At 38.4% G+C, this 26,793-nt stretch overlaps 1 protein-coding gene across 1 annotated transcript in view; it reads left to right on the top strand.

Moving 5' to 3' along the window:
• RGS22 (regulator of G protein signaling 22) overlaps positions 1-26,793 on the top strand; it is a 60,281-nt gene that overhangs the window by 6,919 nt on the left and 26,569 nt on the right. The window contains exons 3-13 of the mRNA XM_065669149.1: positions 3,031-3,252; positions 7,551-7,636; positions 9,013-9,178; positions 9,525-9,687; positions 13,064-13,715; positions 14,272-14,433; positions 15,419-15,599; positions 17,422-17,561; positions 18,094-18,199; positions 20,064-20,189; positions 21,749-21,850. Of these exons, the coding sequence (XP_065525221.1) occupies positions 3,031-3,252; positions 7,551-7,636; positions 9,013-9,178; positions 9,525-9,687; positions 13,064-13,715; positions 14,272-14,433; positions 15,419-15,599; positions 17,422-17,561; positions 18,094-18,199; positions 20,064-20,189; positions 21,749-21,850 (2,106 nt within the window). The remainder of the gene's footprint in view (positions 1-3,030; positions 3,253-7,550; positions 7,637-9,012; positions 9,179-9,524; positions 9,688-13,063; positions 13,716-14,271; positions 14,434-15,418; positions 15,600-17,421; positions 17,562-18,093; positions 18,200-20,063; positions 20,190-21,748; positions 21,851-26,793) is intronic.

The raw sequence follows: 26,793 nt of genomic DNA, 5'->3' as shown, positions 1-26,793 counted from the left end.
CTGATTTATCATTCTGGTTTTCCTAAGTAAGCAAACTATTCCAAACTATTCTAAAATGCTTTTATGTGATCACTTTATGAGATGCTCTCTCTGGTAGAATTTGATACCTGTAGAGAATCATAGGTCACTCAGGCTGGAAGGGGCTTTGGGGAGGTCTGTAGTCCAGCTTGCTGCTCAAAGCAGAGACAGTGCTTTAGTATTGAAACCAGGTTGCTTGGTACTTTCTCTTGATCTTGAAAACCTCCAAAAACTGATTTCATAGTCTCTCTGGACAGCATTTTCCAATGCTAATCATTCCACACACAAATACCTTATTTTCTTATATCCAGTTGAGATCTCTATTTCAGTGTATGACCACGGTCTCTTGTCCTCTCACCATGCACCTCCACAAAAAGCCTGGTTTACTTTCACAGTAACCTTGTAAGTACTTTCAGATTGTTGCTAAGTCCTCCTAGAGCTGCCTCTTCTACAGGCTAAATAAGCCCTCTTGCTTCAGCCTGTCCTCACAGGGAAAGTACTCCAGCCTCTGACCAGCTCAGTGGTCTTCTGCTGGACTTACTTGAATACATGAACATTCTTCCTGTACTGGGAACCCAAAACTGGATGCAGTATTCCAAATGCAGACTTATTAGGGTCAAGTAAAGAGGATCTACTGGCTACTTTCTGACTGATACAAGAAGTATGCGATACCTCTTTGATGTTCTTAGGTATAGGTAACTACAACTTCGTCCTAACCACAGAAGTCTGGACAAGAACCACCTTTTTCAGTCAAGTATGTAGTGTATGAAGTCTTAATCTTTTTATCCTATCAGTGTATGTTCTTTGTTCCGTTAGTATATTTGTCTTACAAAGAATTTGTAGTCAGACTCCTAAAACAGCAACACACTTTACATTTGAAAAATTGTCGCTTGCATCTGTTTCACTACATTTAAGTTGTTGTGTGTTTTCCGTTTAGGTAATTGGAATGTACACTGAAAAAACGAGATCTAGAGTAAGTTATGAAGGATTAAGTAAAAATAGATGTGTGTGATGAACTAATGTTGTTGCTCAGTTTTCAAAGTTGAACAACATGGAACTAAAACAATCTGATCACATCTAGTCACGTAGCCCTGTATTTTGGAATTTGTACTTTGTTTGCTTTTTTCCACAAGCAATAGAGTTTCAAATCCTGAAAGACTGACGCACCTTGTTTCTTAGTGTACTTCTGTTTCTTTTTTAAGAGCATGAAAAAATAAATAGGGAAGAATACATTTGGAGGTTATTAAGGTTGCACAGTTAGTCACATGAATGTTGTTAGCAGCCCAAATTAGGTCTGAAAGTAAATGAAATATACACATAGCAAACGGGGAGGAGGTCTGAACGAATTACAGAGGAATCTACTACACATAAAAGGCTCTTTAAAATGCTGTTCAGTACATCTGGAGAAAACCCACTAAAACCTGCAGAGTACCCTGGAGAAAATGAATGCTAAAAGAGGCACGAGGTGTCAGAGAACAAAAACCAAGCTGCGATTTCAACTGAAGTTAGGTAACTAAACAGACCAACGCAATTCAATGCATGGCTCTGAGCAGTGACAGTCTGATGTCATAGGCACTAACCATACCTTTAAAGCTCTCACATGCTACATGTTTTGCCAGGCTAAGCCTCCACAGTGAGACATTATGGGATAAGTAGGGAACGTTGTAATCACATGTTGCAGCCACATGGTTCGATCCTGCGCATTACTCTACAAGACTTTGATCAATAAGGGGGCTTCAAACAGAAGCAACAAAATAGCTGACACTGACATGGTTACTTTGGACTTCTATAGGTGTGGAGAAGAATAAAATTGTCTGTAATATATTTCTATATTATATGTAGCATGTATTCAGCATCTATAGTACGTATATGAATTATGTCTATGTTTTTATATATGTGATATATAAAAAGTTAAAGGAAATGAAAACCACAGTGCTTGAAAAAATAAAATAATCTTATTAAGTGCAGGTGAATGACAACTGTACAAACACCAGGTGGGATCCTGTCTGGAATGAAGCCAAAAAGAATTTTGGCACAGGGTGTGGATATGGCCAGGATTTTCTTCAGTTCTTCAATACAACATGTCTTCTTGTCTTCCAGCTGTGTGGAAATGCTTATATGCTCTGCTTGTATATCATCTCATATTCACAACTGTCTTGGGTATCCTCCATTACTTGTAAAATCCATCCATATTTTCCCTCTTAATTTCAATGAAGAGCGTTTGAAAGATAGTCTTTCAGGGAAATACCTAATACCAGAGCTCAAAAGATGAAAGATGGCTCTGTTTTAATGTGTACACTGCGATTTTTTTTTTTTTTTTGAGTTGACAAAAGTCACAGTTATATAGCAAAAGTTGAAGTTTGGTCTACCTCATGTATCAGACACTATCTGAACTGGTGATGTATAACTTACTACAAGCTTTAAAAGTTCTGGTACAGAACTTACAAGTTCTGGTAGGTATTTGACCTTAAAGTAACAATATGGTGAAAAGCCATTCCTACATATGGAAATTTTCAGTTTCATCCTCTTCAAATGCATCTTATTTAAAAGGTCTGCTTCACTGCTAATCTTTTCAAGCCTGGATTGTTTGTGGTAATGAATAGGAGAATAGCACTGGAGATCTGATTCTGTAGGTAAGTAGTCCCCTGCTGAACAGTTATCAAAGTCACAGTGAATTCCAGACATCTGTGTACTGGGCCTATTATTTGCATGTGAAAAAGAATGGTCTGTGATCTAGAATGAATTGAAATTCTTCACAATTAAGCGTAGCTGAGATAAAAAGTAGGAATGCATTGGAAAACTATACAGCAAAGAGATTAAAGAACAAGAATACAGAAAAAATTATTATTCCAGGCCCCAAACATAAGCTACTGCGGGCAAGAGAAGGAAACCTCATAATACCAGGTTTCATCCTGTAGGATGCTCCTAGACTATAAAAAGTAACTTTCTTACATTAAAAAGTTCCCTTATTACAACGTAATAAATTTTCCAAATTTTTTTTTTTTTTTGCAGACATTTGCCCAGCCAGTTAAATTTAACTCTGACTTTGGGGTTTTTGAAGTTGTTAATGATGCCCCACAATGCCTTGAAAGACAGCTGAAAAAAAGTCTACATGAGCAGAAATCTCCAAAGCCCATTTATGATGCTCTAAGGAAAGTAAAGAATGATGGGCACCTCTCCAGAATGCACAGTGCTTCTCCAACCTTCAATATTGATGCAAATTACAACACTATGGTAAGCATCTTATAGCCCCTGAGTTTATATTTAGATCTTACTGCAGAGATACTGGCAGTAGTTTTTGTTGTGTTTGGCTTGGTAGCTTGGGAAAAATGTTAATTTATGTTAGGAAAACATAACGATGGGCCAAATTATGCCCTGCAATGCACATGTGTCTAGCAGACAAGTGAATGGAATTACAGATGTACATCCTGTAGCAAAGAATTTTGAAGATTCCGTAGGGCAGGATTCAGTTGTGTGGTCTGAATACTTTTTAATATTAAAAGAAAAAATATTATGACAACAGTTACTTTACTAGTGATCCCTGGAATGTGCAAATTGACTGAAACTAATGCATCTCAGTCTTTCCTTATTAATTAATTTCCTTGTGTGGCTATGAGCTCATCTGTGGTCTGGCAACACATAAGTCTCTCTTCTATTAATTCCCAAAGGGTTTACATGGTTACCATCAATTGAAATGGCCAGAGAAAATAATCTTTGGCAAAAAGAAAGCAAAATTAATGGAAAGATAGGTTGGATTTTAGAAAAATAATCTTGGGTTTGACTTGCCCAGACATTATCAATTTTGGTATTCTTACCTGTTTACTTTATTTTCAGGGTTTTCTTCAGCACCAAATTATTCAGGTTAAAATCAGGAGTTGAAGCACCATATGCACCTGAAAGAATACAAGACAGTATAATTAATTATGGGACTTTACCTTTAAACGACAGCTTTTGAGGAGAAAAAAAACATTTCACTGGGATACTTGGTTTATTCTTTTATTGCTTACTTTGCATTGGTGTGACTGCTGTGACTTCAGTTTGTTTCATTGAAGGCCTGGCTAAGGTCTTGCTGTATTTTTAGAAGTGGCTGTTCTAAATTATGTCATAGCTGGAAAGCTGAGAGAAAAGCAAGGAGTTGTAGCAAACTGCTATTTTGCCTAGTATAAGCTTAATTATTTTCACAAAAGAAAACAGCGTTGAGAGAGGTCAAAAGGCAAAGATGTTTAACAAAGTGATAGTAATGTGAGATAGCAATTATCTGCATCTAGACTGAAAAAATGCTACAACAGGACAAGGCTCACAGGCATCCCTACCATGTTAAATAATTATTTTCACAAATATTTTGCTTGAGAGCACAAAACTAGAAGAACTATTCTTGATTTCTTACTTGCTCTCAGGATTAAACTGAAGAATATTATGTGCTTATGCAAGTGTGGCTAACACTCTGTGGGATAACCTTACATCGCTGAAACCGTGGATGGCCTTTCTTGACAAATTCAAAGCCATTTCACTATTGCTTACATCTTTCATGTGGTTTGGAGCAACACGGCTCCCATATTGTTTAAGAATACATTGCTTTCTCTGGGCCATTTTCCATAGGTGATGGTTTTTCATGGAATGGTACGCCTCAGTATGCTTTCTTCTTGGGAGAAAAGGGGGAAGTTTTTTCTTATTTTTGACTCCTTCACTGGGTAGGTAACATACATTCCTCACCCAGTTGATGATGCCTTGGCATCTCAAGGCTGAGCTGGAACAAAATAGCCTGCAAAAAAGCATACCAAAAATTGTTACTTCAACTACACAAGGTGAAAGAAGCCAGCTTCATTCATTGTGCTAAACTATGACTGAACCAGAAGAACTCAGACCAGACCAACTGCATCAAGTAGTTCAGTTCAACTCAAACAGGATTTGTTCAGGCCTCAGCTGATGCTACTTTTTTCCTTTGACTTTCTTCACACTGACTGAAGAGATTGACAGTTGCTTTGAATGTTACATTGCTACAAAAAGTAGCAGGATGCCATCACTGGCACATTTCTAATGAAAATGAGCTATGGTTGGAGAATCCTCGTAGGCATTTCAGGCTACAGCCTGAACTTAAACAAATCTTACCTAAGAAGTACAACTGCAGGTATTTTTCTCTGTATTTTACTTCCCTCTTAGACGGTTACAAATTTACAGATGAGCAAAAGTTCTCTGCATGCGTGCATGCACACTTACAAATTATTGATACGGAGGTAAATACCGTCTTATCAACAGCCAAAATCAACCTGGTGTAAAATATATTAAGAAAATAAACCTGCTGAGCTGGGTAGAATTGATCACAACTATGAAAAAAACCTGGCTGGCATCCCACATACCTTACTTCAGAGAAACCCCAGTTCAGCAAAACACTTAAGTATGTGTTTAACTTTAATCAAGGGAAGTTAAACACATGCTTAAACTTAAACACGTGCTAAAAGCTTTGCTGGATTGGGTCCCAGCAAGGCCTAAAGCTGACTGGGTAAGAAAGCTAACCAAGGTAACAAAACCCATCAGATTAAATGTAGCATCTTTCTCTGGAGGAAGGGGAAAGAGTAGAGATTCTTTCGTTCTGATAGCATATATAATTTTGTGTACCAGCCATATACAAAAGTGAACATGTTATGAATCACTCAGATAAAAAACTAGGCTGTTATTCAGTAAATACATAAATATTAAATGCCAAAATAAAGAGACAATCTTCTGTATTTCAAAAAAGCTTGTCAGTAACCAGAAAGAGGTATACACTGTGTGGTTGGGACTAATTAGTCTCCATCTCCGCAAATTACAGCGTATGAGCCACTGCCAACATAAGCTTCCCATATTTTGAAATATTTTCTTCTCTCTAAATGAAACCACCCACTTTCTGAGTAATTCAGATTTTTTTTTTTTTAATCCCCTACAGATATATATGAGGCAGAATAACCCTTGTCCCTAATGGAATATTAGCTCATGGAAAGAAAATTTAAAATGTAATCTACACAACTGATTATTTGATATAGCAAGTAGCATCCAGTTTTGCCCCAGCTTCAGCTGTTTTTATGGACAAGGAGAGTTACTGCATTCTTCCAAACCATCAGTCTCACTTTCACTAGAAGGAAAAATGCACCTCAAATAAATAAAACAGCTCATCCCCTCAGAATGGAAAAAGTACACTCTTAAAAAAAAATATTGAAGTGTGCTGTGTGTCATTTGTAAGGGAAACAGCTATGGATCACTGGGGCCCATAATCAGAGATCTTGCTCTCTGTGTAAGTTCTTAGGCATCATTGGTTTTGTTAGCTGGCTCTGTATTGCTCGCTGATCAACACATCCCTTTCACACCCCAGACCACTATTTGGAGGCACCTCCCTTTCTGCTTTGATGAGGCACTGGTGCTTAGACTGCCTAATCAGAAATCTGTTAGGGGCCTGATTCATAACATACTTAGGTTTCCATTATAAGGGTTACCTTGTGCAATTCAGTTCTGTAAAGCTTGACAAAAGTGAGAATCATGTTAGCTGATAGGATTTTATTTGTTTGATTTTGTTTTTAATGTCTACAGCTCTCTGATTCTTGGAGTCTAATTTAAAGGTTTCTTAGTCTTCGGATTATTGGGGAAAAATAGTGGGCTTTTATAAAATGTGATGAAGTCAGAAAAATTAGCCTTTTCCTATTGCAAAAAAAAAATAAAATCTATTTTGCATTTGGAATTGTACAGCAAAAGCACGATCGATGCACATATTATTTCTGAATAAAAAACACCCATGATTTGTTAAAAAATTGTACTCTTATAGATGAAATCAGATTTAGACCTTTACAGTTTTTGATAGGAAAGTAAATCAACCTAATTATCCCAGCGTGATAAAGGCTAACCTAGACCTCACTTGGAGTATTGTGTACAGTTCTGGTGTCTTCAACATAAAAAGGACATGGAACTGTTGGAACAAGTCCAGAGGAGGGCCATGAGGATGATCAGGGGACTGGAGCACCTCCAGTATGAAAATAAGCTGTGAAAGTTGTGACTGTTCAGCCTGGAGAAGAGAAAGCTGCTTGGAGACCTCATAGCAGCCTTCCCAGTATCTGAAGGGGGGCTATAGGGATGCTGCGGATGGACTATTAGGGACTGCAGACATTAGGGACTGTAGTGACAGGACAAGGGGTAATGGGTTAAAACTTAAACAGGGGAAGTTTAGATTGGATATAAGGAAGAAGTTCTTTCTCGTCAGGGTGGTGAGGCACTGGAATCGGTTGCCCAGGGAAGCTGTGAATGCTCCATCCCTGGCAGTGTTCAAGGCCAGGTTGGACAGAGCCTTGGGTGTCCCTGTCCATGGCAGGGGGGTTGGAACTCGATGATGTTAAAGTCCTTTCGAACCCTAACTATTCTATGATTCTATAACAACGATGATGTCCACTGCATATTTGTTTTCCTGAGACACTGCCTCTGTAGAAGGCAATTGGAGAGAATCAGTTACATGGCAAACAAAGCAAGAAAGTCAAGAAAACTGCAAATCTTTGGCATTTCTTTTTTAACAGTGCCTTGATCGAGAACAAGCAATTCAGTGGATTAAGAAAGAAAGGCTTCCAGCATTTCTTGAAAGCGACTGTTACTTTGAATACAGGTATTACAATCTTTTATGCTTTCAGTTTTAAATTTGTGTAGTTTTTCTCTTCTGTTGAATTTATCTTGACAGTACTCTTAATATATTTTCTCCCACCTCTAGGTCTGCTTGTTTAATTTTAGTATTTTAGTGACCTGGATAAAGTAAAATCAGTTGCTTTTTTTCACTCATCAGTTTGTAATTTTCCTTGACCATGAATTACTGATTTCTGAATCTGCATTCCACAGAGATATCATGGTAGTAATGCATCTTTCTCTGATCAATATATAAGCCATATAAGTGGAAGTTATGAATCCATGAAATCTATTTAGAAAAAAACAAGCTAGTCCTTTTTATTTCAATTACTAGCTTTGTGTCTGTGGAACGGTTCTCTGTGGGATGCTGTGGCGTAGTTGGATGATGCACTGTTATACACCTGCAATATTTTTCCAGATGTCCTTTCAGCAGATGTTCTTCATGTATGCTTTTTTGAGGATCTGCCTCTACATCCTTCAAGGTTGTGTCTAGATCAAGATAAGCTGAGATGCTAAAAGGGAAACTTGCGTTTATAGATGAAGATACCCCAACCCTAGAATGAAATCCTATTTGCCTTCAAATAGTGGGGACAGATGAAACTGGGCATTCACTCATGGTCATAGGCTCAGGCATAGGCTTTGTTTTCCCTTCATATGCACCTTGGTTGGTTTTGTACTGCTTTCTAACTTAGCTAAGTTTTGCCCCAGTTCTTGAGCCCAGAACACCGACATTATCAATGTATGGTTCTAAGATTGTCTTTTTTGAATATCCTGAGGTTCACACTAACACAAGACAGCACTGGAAGGCTCTTCAGTCCTATGATGTCATCAGACATCTGCTAGTTGAACACGATAGCGCCAGTTGTCAGTTATCATCTGAAAGTTTAATTAGTATGATCACTGCTGTGGCATCACTGCTGGAAGACTTTGTATCAGGAAGTGTAGTGTCTGGTGATGATACCAGACTTCTGCAATCTGGAACAATAGTTCCATTTTAATTATCAAAATATTTGAGGGCTTCTTGGCAGGGCTTGGGAATGCATAGATGCATGTAAAAGCATCCTGATAGAAATTGGTTTTACTGGTAAAGATTGATAATGCAAGGCAGGTCACCATCTGTAAAGCTGGTGGACTATGGAATGACAGTACTGGTGTTTATGAATGTGACATAATAAGGGTGAAATAATATGATCTGTGAAATATGATCGACAATATTATCTGCTGATCATGACCTTCTCTGTAACAATTTATTTTTAGATTGGTCATGGGTTTTATTGCCTATTCTGGGGAAAAAAACTCAAATATTTTTCTCTGATTAAAAGCTAAAATCAGTTATTTTCTTGTCTCAACTTTTTATTTCAGGCTAGCTAAATTGATATCACAGGTAGAATGGAGCAAGACTGGCATTAATTTCATTATCGATAATCACTACTATCCCTGGATAAGGAAGCAAGACCCAAGTCCTCCCTCTCCTGAGGAGGATGACACTTCGATGACTATGAGAAAGTTCTATATATCACTTGGAGAGGTAAAATAAAAACGTTTAGTGGGTGTAACATCAAGATATATTGAATGCCTTGGGTGAAATTATTGTAACTGAGGTCACAACATTATTGGACATCTGATTCTCTGAATATCCCTTACCTTCAAAGCTCTTTGTACTGCAGATGAAGGTTGTTGGTTTGTAATACAGCTAAAACACAAGCTGTGTTACAGTATGCTCAGCTACTATCATACAGCTCTCTTCACTGGGAACTATCGTTACAGAAATCTACACAGACTGCACAAAATCACTACAGACAGTAAGCTCTGCTCTCAGAAACACTGCAATAAACAGAAAAATTTGAATTGTTCTATGACATTTCTTTTCCTAGGCTACAGTTTCTCAGACAAGGGATTGTTTTACATTAGCAAAAGGAAGTGAATTAATGAAAACTACAGATTCATCCTCACATCCTGTAACTTCTAGTCAGATTCAGTGTTTGCCTGGACAGTGTGAAAGAGAAGATTCATTAAGTGAAAAAGATAGTATTCTGGGTAAGTAACAGAGGCTCAGCCATAGTATTTATAACATAACTCTGACTAGGTGGAAAGAAAAGGCATTTCAAGAAATTGCTGCTAACTTGTTATCTTCTGAGTATCACATGATACCTTAGGCTTCAGACACAGATTTGTTTCCACAGCCACAATATTAAATGAAATTTTGAGCTAGAAACCAAGAAATTTTTACATATTTCTGTTTCATAGGTATCTGTAAGTTTCACCTGATTTTTTGTTTTTCCATTTGATATGTTTTGAAAGACTTCCTTCATAGAATCATAGAATGGTTTAGGTTGGAAGGGGCCTTAAAGATCGTCTAGTTCCAACCTTCCTTATCCCTGCCTTCTTGTCTGGATTCTTTGGGTATTTGATAGTGTATGGTTCGTGTTGCAGCCATCTTCTCAGGGTATTTATGAAGGGCACTTTCAAAGGCCTTCTGGCTGCCAATTTTTATGAATCTTATAGAATGTAATTGTGACACTCCTGTCAAATTCAACTGAAATTGTTCAGCAGGTTTCAAAGAGAACATAGAGAGAGAATGCATGTGAGATAGCATAGAGATGAATTATGGACATACCTGATTGCAGGTTAGGGACATTATGGGCATACCTGATAACCTTGCTTCTGTTAGGTAGGCAGTAGCAAGATGAACAGGGAACTCTCAGCTTATGTTAGGAGTTCTCTGGCCCCAGTTCTTGGGGGTAAAGCTGCCATTCCACTCTGAGGCTTGTTCTGATGGGACTTTGGTGTCTAATGGCTGGATGGAAAATTGGAAGACATGATAACTCCAGAAGTCCGTCTTCTTCCTCAAACCCATGAGGATCACCCCAGGATATATATTGCTGATGCATGGATTATTAATGAAGTTATTGAAGCTGCTTTTGTCTGCAGCTCATGACTTCACCACTAATTTTTGCAGTGCTTTGAGCAGAGAGGTCACACATGCACCATTCTTGCAGAGCATTTATGTAACTCTGTATTGCAGTGGGCTGGGCGTAGGCCTATGGAAAGCCTCTCTGCGCTGTTTGCCTGAAGCTGTCCTGCAGTCAACAGCATTTTGCCTCAGTTCTTCTTTATGCTAATTTCATGGGAAATCCGGCATTTTTTGTCAGAATTTCTATTCAGGCACAGTATTCACCTGGTGTCAGGCACTGGAATCAGTAAAAGGCATCAGTTAAGTTTCTCACAGCCAGCCTGCGACTAGAAAGAGTTTGAATTCCTTGCTCACCGCTTCAGTTGGATCAAGGTTATCGATTAATGTCTTGAGCAAAACCCTGAGCCACTTCACTTTTGATTATTTAAGAACTGTGTTTTTCCCTCCCTGGTTGCCTCAGGTCCTGTGAAATCCTTCTTCATGTTTCAATTTCACAGAAATGTGTTGAGAAGCTATAATTTTTCATTGTCAAGTGAAAGCATTTGAAGACAGTTGTCTGTCTGTGACAGTGGCCAGCACTTGTTAGATGGAGCTTCTTTTTGGAGAAAGATGGAAAGAATGTGTAACTACCATTGCCATTTGTTGACCAGGCCACCATAGATGGTTGCACTAGCTGACGACATTACAAATGTGAATTCAGTGGATCTGAGAGATTTAGCCCTTTTCTGTCGCAACCTTATGTAGTACATGTGCTCAGAGGTTGTAGCAGTCTCCTCACTGACAATGTTTTGCCTACCTACAATAGTGATGCAATAGCCTGCATCTTGGCTTTAGGGAAATACAGAAGGTTCAGTCTATTCTATAGTTTAAACACTGGATTGTTATGAAGATGTTGTAGAGCCACAGCTGAATTAGGACTTTTTTTTTCTTTATTTCACTTACATTCTGCTGCTGTTCATAATACCTGCAGTTAATTCTGCTCAGTTTTATAGGACTGACTTGTACAGTGACAGCAGCATTAACCTAGCTGAGCAGTATGTATAGTCAAGGTCATCTTTGTTAACATCCTCCAGAACTACTTGATTTGCTGAAAGTCTGGCAGAAGTAGAAAATGTATTTGAGCAAGTTAAATCGGTGAGTTTCTTTCTCAGCAGACCAGGATGCTGGGACATGATTAATAGCATGGAAACACTGAGGGTCTGTGAAAAAAAGAATTAAATAGAGAAGTGTTGTCCTGGGTTCAGCAGTGGCAGTCATTTTTTTTCCTTCTTAGTAGCTAGTGCAGTGCTGTGTTTTCATTTTTTGGCCTGGGAAGAGAGCTGATAACGCCAATGTTTTTAGTTGCTGCTCAAATGTTTGGTCTGGCCAAGGACTTTCTGAGCCTCATGCTCTGTCAGGGAGGAGGGAAAGCTGGGAGGAAGCAGAGACAGGACACCTGATACAAACTGACCAAAGAGGTATTCCATACCACAGCACGTCATGCCCAGGATGTAACGGGGAGTTACCTGGAAGGGTTGGGACTGCAGGGTTGGAGGAGGTATCGGTCGGTGCTCGGCTGGGGGAAGTGGGGCGAGATATTGGTCAGCTGGTATTGAGGTGTTGTATTCTTTCCTCTTGTTATTTCCTTTAGCATTATTATCATTGGTGGTAGCAGTACTGGTTTGTGTGATACCTTAGTTACTAAACCGTTCTTATCTCAACCCGTGGGAGTTGCATTCTTTTCGATTCTCCTCTCCATCCCTCCAGGAGTTTGGGGAGGGTTGGGGGTGGGGTTGAGTGGACGAGCTGTGTGGATCGGTTTAAACCACGACAAGTGTAGACAAAAAAACCAAAAACCCAGGGCTGGTCACTGTTACAAACTTGTTAGTTAGGAAATATTTTTAAATCTAAATGACCCATTCCTGGGTGGGAGACTGGACTGCAGAATTATGAAATGTTTCCAGAGCCCTTGACATAAACATTCGTTTTGTTATCCTATGTATGTCAAGAATTTACCCAACTGACAGAGGCTTGTTTGGTGCTTTAGTCTTTTCCAATAACCAACTTAAGTAGACAAGAATTATCACTTACTAGTTTTCTCAGGCCTAAACAAAAACCAGTCCTGCTACATACTGTGACTTTGATCATGCTATGATCAAATGCTCAGGAAGAAACCAGGCCTTGCAGCACAGCAAGGTGGTTTAACAAGTGCTGAGGAGCTGGGTTGTTCAGCTGAGTAAACAAGACAATTGACTCCAGAGGAAGTTACTCCTGAACTTTTCTGCTCTGCTGGAATTCAACAGGGAATGAGTTTCTGAGTCATGGGGCTGAATTTCTAAACCATAGCAACAGCAGAAGCACCTCTGCTATTCCCTGCTATGCAGCGTGACATGGTCTGATTGTTCTGCAGTAGAACAATATAAAAATATATTTGCATTTTTTTAACTTGGAAATGTTGATATGCATGAGAACGATCCTGAATCAAAAGAGTCTTCAATGATCTTTTCTGATTTAATCCAGAAGCAGGTTCCCTGTCTAAGGAAGGCCACCAATGGAGTTTTCTTCACCCTTCAAGGAAAGGAAAAGCCATCATTTTAAGGACGGCATCCAGAGAGGCTGAGGAAGGTTCTTCTGTGGCCACTGCCAAACCGCCTGCTCATAATCAGTTAAGAGTTTATGTAGACCCGAAATGGGACAGTGCAGCAAAAGAAAAAAATGAACAGGCACCAGGAGAATTCATACCAGATTATACCCAACTTGTAATGAAGGAACCTGCTTCAGAACTGATTCACCAGCCAGCTGCTGACATTCACAGTAATGTGGATTTCCACAAAAAGCCTGAACTATTTATACATGAGCTATCAAATAATGAATTTGCCCATGGCACTGCAGAGTCACTCCTTTCCCAAAGTTCTCCATTTTCTGTCTTGGACTCTCACAGAGATGTAAGAGAACAAGACACTGAAGAAGTAAGCTTAAAATCAAGTTCTGAAAGTGGTGGGTCAGACAGTAGAGCCTGGTGTATTAGTCACAGGACTTCTGATACTGGCAACAGACATGAGTTTGAGAGATTCAAGAAGTTCATTAAAGGAACACTTGGGGAGAGGTACTGGTGGCTCTGGATGGATATTGAAAGACTAAAGGTGCTCAAAAACACTACAAGACAGCAAAGGTACTTCTCATTATTTAATGGTTATTCCCATTGTTTTAATACTTGTAACCCAGCTGGATTAGTGCAGGTTTTGAGGTTTCAGAATAACTTGTAATGTTTGAATGGTACAGACACAATAAAAGTAATCATGAGTATCATAACAAGTTAGGAAAGACTCTGTTGAAGCTGATAAAACCATTTTTGCAGTCATGTTTGTAAAGCTTACATGAAGTCAGAACTACCATAGTATTATGGCATTGTTTAGAAAGAAACTTGGAAAACAGGTGACAATAGAAAAAAAAAAAAAAACAACCCAAAAACTTAAATTCACAAGTAGGGCATTCAGTATGACAAACCACTTTAATGAATGGCTCTGTGGAACTCAGATTGTCTATTCTAAAGCACTGTACATTTTACACACAACTTGTCTCTAATTTGTGGATTTTTTTTCTTTTGGCTTCTGCCATTTTCAGTTAAAAACATTTTGCATGACAGCAGTTTAACCAGTAGGGTGAACTGTACTCGGTTCTGTATAGCATCTGGTACATGCTTATATGACTATTTTTGTTGACTCAAGGCAACTCAATAAGATGAAGAAACTGTATCTTTTGAGCAGTGGAGACTACTTCCTCAGTTCAGAAGTATTACTCAGACTTAACTTGCTGCATGGAGATCAGTGGAATGTAAGGCATTTAAGACGGATTCAGCCTGAAGTAGTGAAACCTTTACTTCTTTACTGGTATGAAAAAGTGAACACGAACTAAGATTCTATTGTTTAATAAATTTTCCTTTTCTTTGATAGGCTTATTAGGTTTATTTCACTTCACTTATCCCATGGCAATTATGGGGAGCAATGTCATCATAAATACTAGCAGATGTTGCACCTGAATTTTTAGTTTATCCTAAACTACACTGCAATCTGCTAACAAGTCAGGTAGATCTGCCTTACTGAGCCCTTGTTATTTTACTGCCAAAGCGTCTGAGCTACTTTGTGTATAACTACCTTGGCTACCATTCAAGCAAACTTTAGGCTGCAGGTTAGAGAAACCCCTCCAGGCATAGAGGGTTAATTCTGTCCTATGCTATTCCCCATACTGCCCTTCTCAAGTTTCTGAGGATGCTCTGTGTATACATCTATGTGGAATTTGACCCTGAGACTTTACTGTTCAATGTCTGTCATACAAAATGCCTTTTGCTTTATTGACAGCTTCAGCAAGGATACAAATTCTAAACTGTTTCCAAAACATAAGCTAAATTTTTGAACATATTCTCTCCTCCCCAAGTGGGTCAACAAATTGAAGACATAAACAAGTACCTGCAATTGTGAACTTTGCTGTGGAGCCTCATGGGAGTTGTGGTATATGTTCTATGACCTACAATCCTTCCCTATTATTTGCTGTAGGATGGATGGGGTATATCCTACTGCAGGCTCACACAAAGGCAACTATGTAATGGTGCAGAATTTGCAACCCAAGTTTATTTATGTTTGGCTTGGTTTTAGATATGGAAGAGTGCAATGTCTAAACATATCTTTAACACTAAGTGCTTTTTAAATTTAGGTGCACATAGCTCCATATTCTAATACAGGAAACATCATCACAGGGGAGGGGAAAGAAGCCAAATAGCGCAGTATTTAATGTTTTGTGAAAGTTCTACTTTTCAGATTTGTGGTTTGTTTTGTGTTTGTTTTTTGTTTTGTTTTGTTGGGTTTTTTTTCCCTCTAGGGGTCCCAGATTTTGTGTCAGTCATTCAACAGCAATACAAACTGCCAGTGCAAAACTGAAGTTGTGGCACTCATGCCAACAGAGACCAAGGGTGGACATCGATCCTTTTCCACATATAGTATCATTGTTACCCTTGACACTTAAGTCTTGCGTGCCCAAGATACCACCTTCCCTTTCGCAGGTAGGTAGGATTACAAAATTGAAAAACAAAGCCTTGTCCCGTCAAAAATAATGATAAAACTCCTTGAATTCAGTGGAATAAGAATATGGTACTTGATTCTTGCAAAGTCAAGATGTAGCAAGCTGGTCTGTGGCAGATGGTTGGATATAAAAATGCAACTCTGTTTTACTATACTTTATGCAACAGGATGCTATAAAACGATTCAAATAATCTTCTCAGTTACATCCTGGCTATTTCATAGGTCTTTTGGGTTGAAATGTAAAATTAAGTATCTATTGGCATGGATTATGCCCTTCAACCAGCTTTATCTTAATCCAGATTAATTCATACTTCACTGCAGTTACCCTGAATTTACCCATTATGTTTGTAAAAAGGGCACAGTTCTCATCTTCTGTTGCCCGAATCCTTCAGTCAGGTACACGTTTTTTGCTTCTATAGAGGGTCATAAGACACACAATACAGACCTTTTTGTAGTGTGTCACTTGCAGGTGGCCACTTCAGTTTTGACTCTTGCTTGAAAGCCTGAATTTGAGAGATAACTGCAATGAAAGCTCCTGGTTTTCAGGAACACAGTGTTAAGGCTCAGGACAGAATGTAGCTGGAGAAAGTGACTCAGGTCTGTGGTTCCAGTGTCAAGAACTGGACGGGCTATGCCATGGATCTGTTCACACACACATCTGTTACTTTGAGTTAGATAGTTTCAGACTACAAATTTATTTTTTAGAAAGCAAATTAATGGAGATAGTGGAGGAAAAGCAGTGGGACAGATTTCCTGTTCAGAAGAAGCTGGGTTCTGGAGCCATATTCCTGCTCATCACAGCAAGAATGGGAGCCAGGCGCAGCTGCCTCTTACAGAGACCAGTTCTGGCTTCACAAGGTGTGCTAATGACCCAGGACTAGCTGTAGGTTAGGCAGACAGGATCCTAACTCCGCAGGTTTTCCAGTTGCTGTTGAGTTCAGCACTTGAAGAAAATGATGGCCTGGCACCCATGCACCTCGCCGGATCAGCCGATGGACCATTTCTTGCTGGTTTTTTTTTTCTCTTCTTCTCCTCTTCTCTTCTCTTCTCTTCTCTTCTCTTCTCTTCTCTTCTCTTCTCTTCTCTTCTCTTCTCTTCTCTTCTCTTCTCTTCTCTTCTCTTCTCTTCTCTTCTCTTCTCTTCTCTTCTCTTCTCTTCTCTTCTCTTCTCTTCTCTTCTCTTCTCTTCTCTTCTCTTCTCTTCTCTTCTCTCCTCTCCTCTCCTCTCCTCTCCTCTCCTCTCCTCTCCTCTCCTCTCCTCTCCTCTCCTCTCCTCTCCTCTCCTCTCCTCTCCTCTCCTCTCCTCTCCTCTCCTCTCCTCTCCTCTCCTCTCCTCTCCTCTCCTCTCCTCTCCTCTCCTCTCCTCTCCTCTCCTCTCCTCTCCTCTCCTCTCCTCTCCTCTCTTTTCCTTTCTTCCCCTTCCCTTCCCTTCCCTTCCTGTCCCGTCCCATCCCATCCCATCCTAATTTGAGTGACTATATCTGTTTTACAGTGAGCTACTTAAGGCAGTCCTAGTAAAGATTCACAAAACATGTTCATGTGCTTTTCACCTGACATCTGCTGTAATTTCTACCTGTTAAAAATACAATTTTAAAGCTATAATGGTTATTACAATGTGCTGAAAAATCTTGCAAAATATTCAGAGAAGCTTTTTGCAATTTGCAGTTTTGCATACTGTGATTGACGAGGAAAAATGGACCTGAAAAGTCTTGAATATTTTTGAGTAGTTAAAGAGAACATGTTAAGAAAACACAAAGGTGGAAAAATAATCAGAATTGCCTTATTTTTATGTTATGTCTTTTAGAAAAGTAGAACAAGCTCGCCAACAACTTTATTAAAACCACCTATGCCAAATTTCTCTTTGAAGAAATCGGCAAGATTATCATCTACTCTACCAGCAAGACAGAGCCCCCAAAGGGATGACATTTCTACCAGTAGAAAGTGGTAAGTACAGAAGTCCCTTGTACTTATTTCTGCATACCAGTGTAGCTCAAATACTTATGACAGACTTTTAGATCCTACTGTTTTAATGAATATTTTTCTTTACTATAATGATCTGCTTAGGGAAGCACAGTTATGGTACAGATTGCATGCATGGAGAATTCCTCCCTGGTTGATTAGTTTCCCATTTGTTTGTGCCACCACACAGAAGTGTTTATTTCTCCAAACACAAGTGTTTTGCCCTCATTTGTGTAATAGTTGATATTTTCTACATGCATTAATATTCTTTTAACCTGTCTCAAGCACTTACCCTCAAAGACATGCTGTATCAGTGATTTCCACAGGGCTGCATGAAAAAGTAGTCCTCTACATTTCTTACATTTATTACAAGTTTGAATACTATATGTACTTTTTCCTCTACTGTTCACTATGTCATTCTACCTCTTTCCATGCCTCTTCTTTGTTGTTTATTTTATAAGCAGTCCTAGTTTTTTCTTAAGTATGTATCGAAAATTTTGTTTGTTTGTGGATCCAGGCCAAAGTCAGCCAACAGAGACATGATTCATTACTCAGCTTTGGATGCCACCAAAGACTCAAAATACCAGGGTCATAGAAAGTACACCTATGCTGAGCTGCTCCAAGTAAGTACTATTTAAAAATATTAGTTATCTTGAATCATGGGTTAAAACACTTTATTCTCTAGTATTAAAGGGGAAGTAGTCAACAATGGGGAGAAATTGCTTTGATCACATGAATCTCCATGCCTTATGCAGAGGTATATTTAGAATGTCAGCGTTTTCTGTGTGGTATCTTTCACCTATCTGGTAGGAAATCGTGGCATATACAGAGGTTTATTTTCACTAGAAAATGTTGATCTTCTCCATGGTGACCATGTGTTCAGTAGGCTATTATGGAAAACTCACTGAAGAAATGCTTCAGTAGAATCGCTGCCTAGAAGAGCATACTAGACTTACAGTCAAACTGAATCTGCCCAAGAAAGTCATTAATATAATAAAATTCTGAAGAGAAAAATGCTTCACTTGTACTATTCCTCTTTGGTGCTTGTGTAATCCACTCTTTTCTTTGTTGAATTATTGCCTGCTAAGGAGGCCCTCAATCCAGCAAACCTCAGGAGGCACAGGCTATACAGAAGAGACTCTTCTCAATAACTGTTAAAATGCTAACAAACTGAATGTGTGAGATGTCAAGATCCGTCAATTTTAAATATATTCAAAACCTTTCATGTTTGTGGAATGGTCTTAAAACAGCCTGCTGTTTCAGTGAGATATTGATACCCATGGTCTCATGACTAGAACAGCCCACCATACTATGAAATCTGGGCTTGTTTACATATGCATGGAGTTCACTGATCACTTAAGCACATGATTGATTGTTTTTTTATATTAAAATCATACTTTATTACTTCACTGCAATCATTTTACTTCTTTGTTAATTTTGACAGAAGAAAAGGCTAGACTCTGCAATTAGGGGACATTTGCCCTCAGAAACTTACATTCAGGAAATGTTCACACCATGAGCTATTAGTTTTTATACAACTTCATAATTCAAAGTTTCTCTCTAGCTGAGAGACGAAAATACTATCCATTTACATGTACAGGGCTAAAATGGAACCTGCAGTCACTATTCCAGTTTGCCATGATGCAAAGGGGAATGCATGAGTTCATAGCTCAACTTCATACTGGGGAGGGGGTTCTTCCTACTCTTCTTCAGAAATCTGGCTTTCTCCTGCCCTTCTCCATCACTGTTACTGTTTGGAAAGAAGCTTGTTGTCAGCCACCAGACTCATCTGCTCCCACTTCAGCTATCACAGACAGCAAATCAGTGAAAGTTTCTCTCTTGTGATCATCAGAAACTTATTATTTTGTAACCTCCTCCAGCTTCTCTGTGAGCATTTTCAAAATGGGTATATCCTTCCTCAAATGTTTCAGGAGCTAGCCAGATTAAAGAGCATGGATTTCTTACCCCCTAAACGCGCATGATTTTGTTGCTGATGTCAGTGTGTAAGCCCAGGAAACAAATTTTTTGTTCCATGATAGTTAATTGTTTTGAGGCTTGACCAAATAACTACTGGTTAAGTTAATCCCAAACACGGTAGCCTGAGCTCAGACAGCTTTTGACAGCTAAGTAATATGGTCTAGTATCACTGGAATTCCCTGCATTCAGAGCTAAAGAGTTAATGACAGAAATAAGGCCGGGTTTGCCTTTCCATTTCAAGTATTGAACCACCTAAAGGATACTATGGCCATTTTGCTAACTCTGCATGCCTTCAGTCATCAGACTTAATGCCATTGGATGTGAGTACCTAGTGGGGAAAAGGTATGGAGAGTTATGATCAACTGCATATGTAGTAGAAAATGGAGTCTAATTTATTGAGATGAAGATACTAATTGAACACACTGCATGGCCCTCCAATGCAATATACTGACATTTGAAAATAATGAAACCTTCTTATTCTTGTTGTATAACTGTATTTTATTTGTCCAGGGGAAAAGTGCTGCTGGCAGTGCTGTCTTAAGGGGATCAAGAATGGAAAGCATGCTGCAGTCTCTTTATTTGGACAACAGAGCAGGCTACTACTTCACACAGTTCTGTGAGAAGTCAGGGAATAAGGTATGAGCATTTTCCTACCCTGTGATAATTTAGTCTACAATTGACTGAATGCCAAGTTATAGAGGGCAGCCAGACTGAAAAAAAAATGGAGAAAGAAAGATTGATGACTAGATGAATTATTACTTGTGAGACTTCAATCCCTCAACAACAATAAACTGTTCATGTGTATATTCAAACTAATGACAGGTCTTAACCAAGCTGTCAGATCCTAACTGTCTCAGACCAATTGGAAATCTGATTGTACCATCAGGGATAAAAAAAGACTAATCGTTCTTAAAAACTAGCCTTTAACTTGGCAGAAAAAATGAGGTCTTAACCCACAAAAACATTTTTTAAAAAGATGGAAAATCTGCTATGCTATTACTCATGGTAATATACCTCCTTCTTACTTGTTGGGTTAGTGATGTCCAAAATCTCCAATGTTTTAAAAACGTTCTTCTGCTTCCATGAAGCTTCTTGGATTTCTGGGAAACATAACACTATTTTTTTTCTGTAGTCAGCAGATCCATCATTCATTGCTGGGTGTAAATTGAGGATTGGTTGGAACAAGTTATGAATCTGAGTCAGTGTTCAGTGGCTTTGCAGAAAAATTGAGTCTTTAGGGGAGATTTGAGTGCAATCAAGATGGACATCTGTTTCACTGCTGGCACAACCCAGAATCCAGCAGCAGTAGCTAAAAATGCCTTTGGCTACCAGAAGGCAAGAGCCAATGTTTCTAAAGCTGAATACCTTCATCTAAAAATGTTAGATGTGTATAGATAGAAATCTACATAAAAGTAACTTATTTTTTCATCAGAGATAAGCACCTACCCACATGGCCTCTAGTCTTGGCAGGTGCCAGACTCCTTTGAAAATTATTTCCTTAAGTTTCAAATACAGCTGTAGAGCCTATTTCACTCATATGCCAGGTCTGGCAGCCTACAGTTTGTGGAACAAAGTTCCCTGCCCCTATTTTTCTGGGACACTATCTTTATTGTCCAGTGATAGAGTTTTCAGGGTATATTTTAGATCCAAACCCCATAAGCACATGGTTAAAAGAGAGGACGTGGGGAAAGACTCCTCCTTCTGAAATAACTTTTGCTGTTTGTTTGAATTTATGAAATAAGGCCAAGACACTGTGCCTCAGAAATGCATGTAATAAAAATGTAATGATAGTCCCAGTAACATACATCAAGTATACAATATTTAATTGTTTTGGTTGCTGCTGCAAAATGCTGTTTCACCAGGGTACAAATTTTGCATGTCCATTATCAACATTTCTTCTTTAGTGCTGGCTTTATGCCACTGAAATGTGGTTACTCTTCAAATGTTAACTACAATGTTAACAATTTTAATGGCCAATTATGCATAAAGGATACAATAAAGGATATAATATCACAGTGATGATGCCACTAAATATGTTGTCCTTCTGCCAATATGCATCAGAAGATTAAATCCATCTTAGATTGAGCTTGATTTATGGCGACCCCAAGGAGCTAAATTACTTGCATTGGAAAGTGAACTTTTTATAAAGCTGTGATATTTGGGTAGCGATAACTTATAATATTTTTCATCTGTAGTTGTGGAAGAACAGCGTGTACTTTTGGTTTGACCTACAAGCTTATCATCAGCTTTTCTACCAAGAAACTCTTCATCCTTTCAAAATCTGCAAGCAAGCTCAAGTAAGTTGTAACTAATGTGTTTTCCCTTCAAAAATACACTTTTTCATTCCCTTCAAAAATACATTTGTTCAGTGTAAAGACTGAAAAGAAGATACAAAGCAGAAAAGTTTCCAAACCTTGACAACCCACACCAAAGTAAATCTAGATTGTGGACAATAAGAGAAGCTCTGTAGATTGTTTCCATGCTATTTCTTGATTTAAATGTTAAACATGCATAGTTTGATTTCTAGGCTCTGCTGCTTTTTCCAGTTTTATCTATTACACTCAGTTTACCTAATCTCCCCTTTGCTACTCTGTGTCATATTTGAAACTATCTGCTTAGTGTTAAGATCAGAGATAATATTTTTCTAAATCATCTAATTGTGCTTTACATTTGCTTCAACCTGTGTGAGTTAGAATTGCAGGTCTCACAGTCCAGACCTTAGATAATGACCTTAGTCATGAAAATGGATCTTTCACTGGTCAGTTCTGCTTTTTCCAATTGTCAGGGCACCAATATGCTCTTTTTGCAGTTGTAATCCTTTTCATTTGATCTTTAGACCCTCACTTACTGTCAAGCGGAACTGACATTTCCTATAAACAAGCACCCTTAATTGAGCATGCACTGTGATTCAGGGAATAAACCAAAAGTTAACTGGCTCATCACACGCCATGCGTGCTGATGCTGTCAACAACTGCAGAATAGTCTGACACTGCCAAGGAAGGAGGCTGCAGCAGTGTGATATCATTAGAATTCACAACTTTTAAAATTACTTTGTGAAACTTTGGTCTGTTTTCCTTCTGCAAACCTTGTGTAGGAGCATCTTGTGTCTGCGTATTTCAATATATGCTGTAATTAGCAAAGCTACTTCACATGTCTTTCATGTCTTTGAAATTAATATCATAGAGAGCAGTGGAGAATAATCTCTTTGTATGGTTTATGTTGCTGAGCATCTGGACTTCCTTCTATTTGTCTTCTTTTCCTATCTGGAGGTTTTACTGGGGCAAATGACAGAATTTTGAGTATTTGTCCAGAGTTATCACTTGAGTGAGTGTTATTTGTACAGAAACACCAAGCACAGGCCGAGGCTCCCTTCTGTCACACACTAGCTAACTTAAACTGCTACTCTAGTTGTTTTCCCCTCCAGCTCTACTTACGGGCTGAGGCTGACTGTCTCCCCTATCAGCCCAGGCCAGTGGCTAGGGACACTGCTCCCAACAGGTGTACAAGTTAACCATACCTTGATTGTCTTCATTTTCTTATACGTTTTGTTGTAGGCCAAATCTTAGGTAATGGTCCATGGTAGTTTTCAATCTGGTTTCATTTCACACCAGCTCATATTCTTTCTGCAGTGGTTGCACGGCCCAGGTCCTTTTTACTTATTTCCAGTGCCGGCCTGGTGGTGACAGCAGAACATCATACAATCAGTGTTACCAAGCAATTACAGAGAGCTCCATACACATGGTCATTAAAGTAAATACATCAAAACGAAATATGTGAAACTGTTCCATTAGCATAACTAACAGCTGAAATGTAACATAACAAATCAACACATGTGCTGTAACATTTGGTATCATTCTCTAGCTTGCCTTTTAAGGCTGCACAAATATAATTCTTGTTTTCATTGGAACGCGGTAAAGAGTCAAGCTGCAACCAATCTACAGGGTCTGCTTATCGAAGAGATGCCTTCCTAAATTCTGTGCTCACCTTTGGCACAATAAGATAGTAATTCCAAATATTCCTAAGAGAATGTGGGTCAGATTCGCGCAACACATCGTCATATATATTTTACTATTTATTACAGAAAGACACATCCAAAGTATTCTGTATGTGTTCTGCCTGCTTCCTGTTAGAAACAAGAGCAAACACGGATTGCTGTATATCTGTTAGTCATTGTTTCATTTGTTAGGCATTTTTATGATAGAGTAAAAAAAAATGCATTCCAAGGTATATATTCATTCATCCAGGAACAGAAACTACAGTGAGAATGAAATCTGATGGATAAAAATAACGATGAGTACAGGTAATCATCCAGGAACATATATGGTTATTCACTATAAACACACACACATGAGTGTAAAATATGTTGAGAAAGAAAAGCAATAAAGAAAAAGATATTGTAGTTTTGGATTAAAAATATTTATAGTTAGAAAACTTAATGCAGTTATAGGAAGCACAATATTTTAACACTAGAATCAATTTAGATAAAGGGAATTATCATTACTGTGAACTTTAAGGGTCAGACATAAGATTTACGTTAGTGGAATGTGATGGCAGCATTAAGGCAGTTTAACCTTTCCATTTTAGACCAGCCAGTGCATTGTATTCTTCCATCATATGATTCTGTCAAGCAGCTGCACAAGCCCAGTGTTTAGATCAGATCAATATTCATGCCTTGGGCAGCAATATAAGGCACTTGGAGTTCAATATTTTTTGTGTTTCTTGCTTCACTCTAGTCATTCTGCAATCGCTTACCAAAGTCTTCTCATGTGGGGCTGAATTCACACCAAAACCCAAGGCCTAAACAAGTCCTGATTTGGAAAGTCATAAATGAGGCTAAAGACTTAATCTGAGTTTCTTAAGCATTCTGTATCTTCAGATTTGTGCCATTATAAGATGCAAGCTCTGGTTGAATTTCCAGATAGGTTTTTGGGTTTAATCCATCACTTATCCTAATGCAATTATAGGAAAATATATAGCTGGCAGGTAGGAAAATTCTTTATGTGTACAAAAGGAGGAAAACACTGAATAAATACAGTATGTTGTGCACTTGATGTCACATGTGTAAGATTTTTGTATGAATTGATAACCTTTAAGTTCATTTATTGTAATTTTTTTCCCATTGATGCTTTAGGAGATTAGCCAGTAAAACAGTTTCACTAATTCATCAAGATTCAGAAACCCACAAGACTTCCATGACATGGGAGTCATAAAAGGCTATGAATATTCTTTTTTAAAGGATAAAATGTATTTTCCCACTATATCTTGCTAAGTTAATTTCCCAGTGTTAAAGTCTGTGAACACAGCCACTTTTCCTCTACTTTGTCATGTCTAGAACTTATATCAGTTGGTTTATCTGCTGTCCTTGCATTCAAATCTAGATCTACAAATGCACCTGAACCCTCAGCAAGGGGCACAGGGATGGATGCTCCTTCTCTTTTCTCCCATCTGCATTCACTTTGTCAGCTTGTGAAGTTATCTTTCTACTTGGTGGGCCAAATCCCATAACAATGGTTTCTTACCAGAATTCAAGAAAAAGATAGCATTATACCAAATCCTCAGACACTGTAAATCTGCATCCTTCAGAAGTGAAGAGGCCATCCTGATTACAGCACTGAGGGTCTGGTCCTTTACGTTTGGAAAAAGTGGACTCCTGTAGCTAGCCTAACCACCTCTAAATTTCTGCTTCACAAGTATTAGCCCTAACTATTGTTTCTGGGGAAAAAATGTCTGTATTTACCATGCTCCAGTTTTGCATGTGAAATGATACAGCACTGGGGATTGGAGGGGGTGGGGCAGAAGGAGTTCTGCAGGTAGAGCAGCCTGCAAAGGCAGACATTAAAATAGCAATATATTGTGACAGTGTTTATGTGAACAGATTGTCAATAGTTTTTGACCACAGCTTCCTTAGTATGGGCAATTTCTGACTCTGTAGGCTGAAAGTTTTTGTCAGCTCTAAAGAAAAGTAGCAAATATGCTCAAGTTAACTCATTTCATACAAAATCACATGAGGAAAAAAGAGTTTCATCCAAGAAACTTGTGCAATGTTTGTTTCGATTTTATTCTTAAAACTATGTTAAACATGATTAGCCACTTAAGGAACCAGGTTAAAATATTAAGGACCTGTTTTGGACCCTTTTCACCAATTTACAGATCTGTGGTATGATTATATGACTCATAATAGGTGGAACAATGTAGCCCTAATGACGAACAAAATAGTTAACCCCTCTATTTTTGAAGATACTATGTCTTGGTATCATTGGACTAGTCCCTTCTAATTTGGCTGTTTTATATGTTAATGTTTTGGATCAGAGTGGAACATGATGTCAATGAAACTTTTCTAGTGTTGGGTTTTTTTAACACAACATCCAACTTTTTAATATCACTAAATATATCTAATTAATGCTGTCTGTTAAATTTAAATTTATTTGGGGATTTGCTGAGGAGGGCATCATTTAGGATAAATGTGATATTCTCAACTTGCTATGACTCTTCTTGTGGATGTCACTATGCTTGAAATTTAAACACAACAGTTTTATTACTGCTGAACACTGAGTAAATATATTATTTTCTTCTTCTCTACCGCTTTGTACATCTGCTAGTTACAGCTAGATTTTAGCAACATAAGGAAAATGAGAATTATCAGAAAAAATGCATTCTTCAGTGTCAAAACTGTGTGATAATAAATAAAGGTGAGCTCCTCGAGACCATCCTAGAGAGAAATTTGATTATACTACTAATCTGATCCCTTGAACATATGTTTAAAAATTAGTTAGACTTTGCAAATATGAAGAAAAGAAAACATTTATAAGTACATGACATCTACTATGGCAGCATCTTTTTTCTCTCGCTTTCCTAGCTGCAGTCCGAATCATGATGTATTAGAAAGGTATTCTAGAATATCTTCTTCCAAGATATTTCTGCCTGGAAGAAAGTGTTTTTTCACTGAGTTTTCGATGTTCTTTTTCATGACAATTTCAGAAACATTTAAAAACCAAGAATTTGACTTAGGGGACTATTTGGATGAAAAAAAAAATTAAAAAAATATTACCCTATGCTTCAAGAATGAGCTGATAGAGAGAATGAAACACTCTCCAGGTTCAGCTTTCTTCTGTTTGTACATGGCAAACTGTGTGCTCCACAAAAAAGCATATTGTAATCCCTGCTTTGCTTAGTATTTAGACTCCAGTTGTGCAGTGCTATCTCCTGTTATGGATCCTATACCATGATAGTGTCACTCATG

This window comes from Lathamus discolor, chromosome 2, assembly GCF_037157495.1.
Source record: "Lathamus discolor isolate bLatDis1 chromosome 2, bLatDis1.hap1, whole genome shotgun sequence".
In the NCBI taxonomy this organism is placed as follows: Eukaryota; Metazoa; Chordata; class Aves; order Psittaciformes; family Psittacidae; genus Lathamus; species Lathamus discolor.
This window is presented reverse-complemented; position numbering and strand designations above follow the sequence as displayed.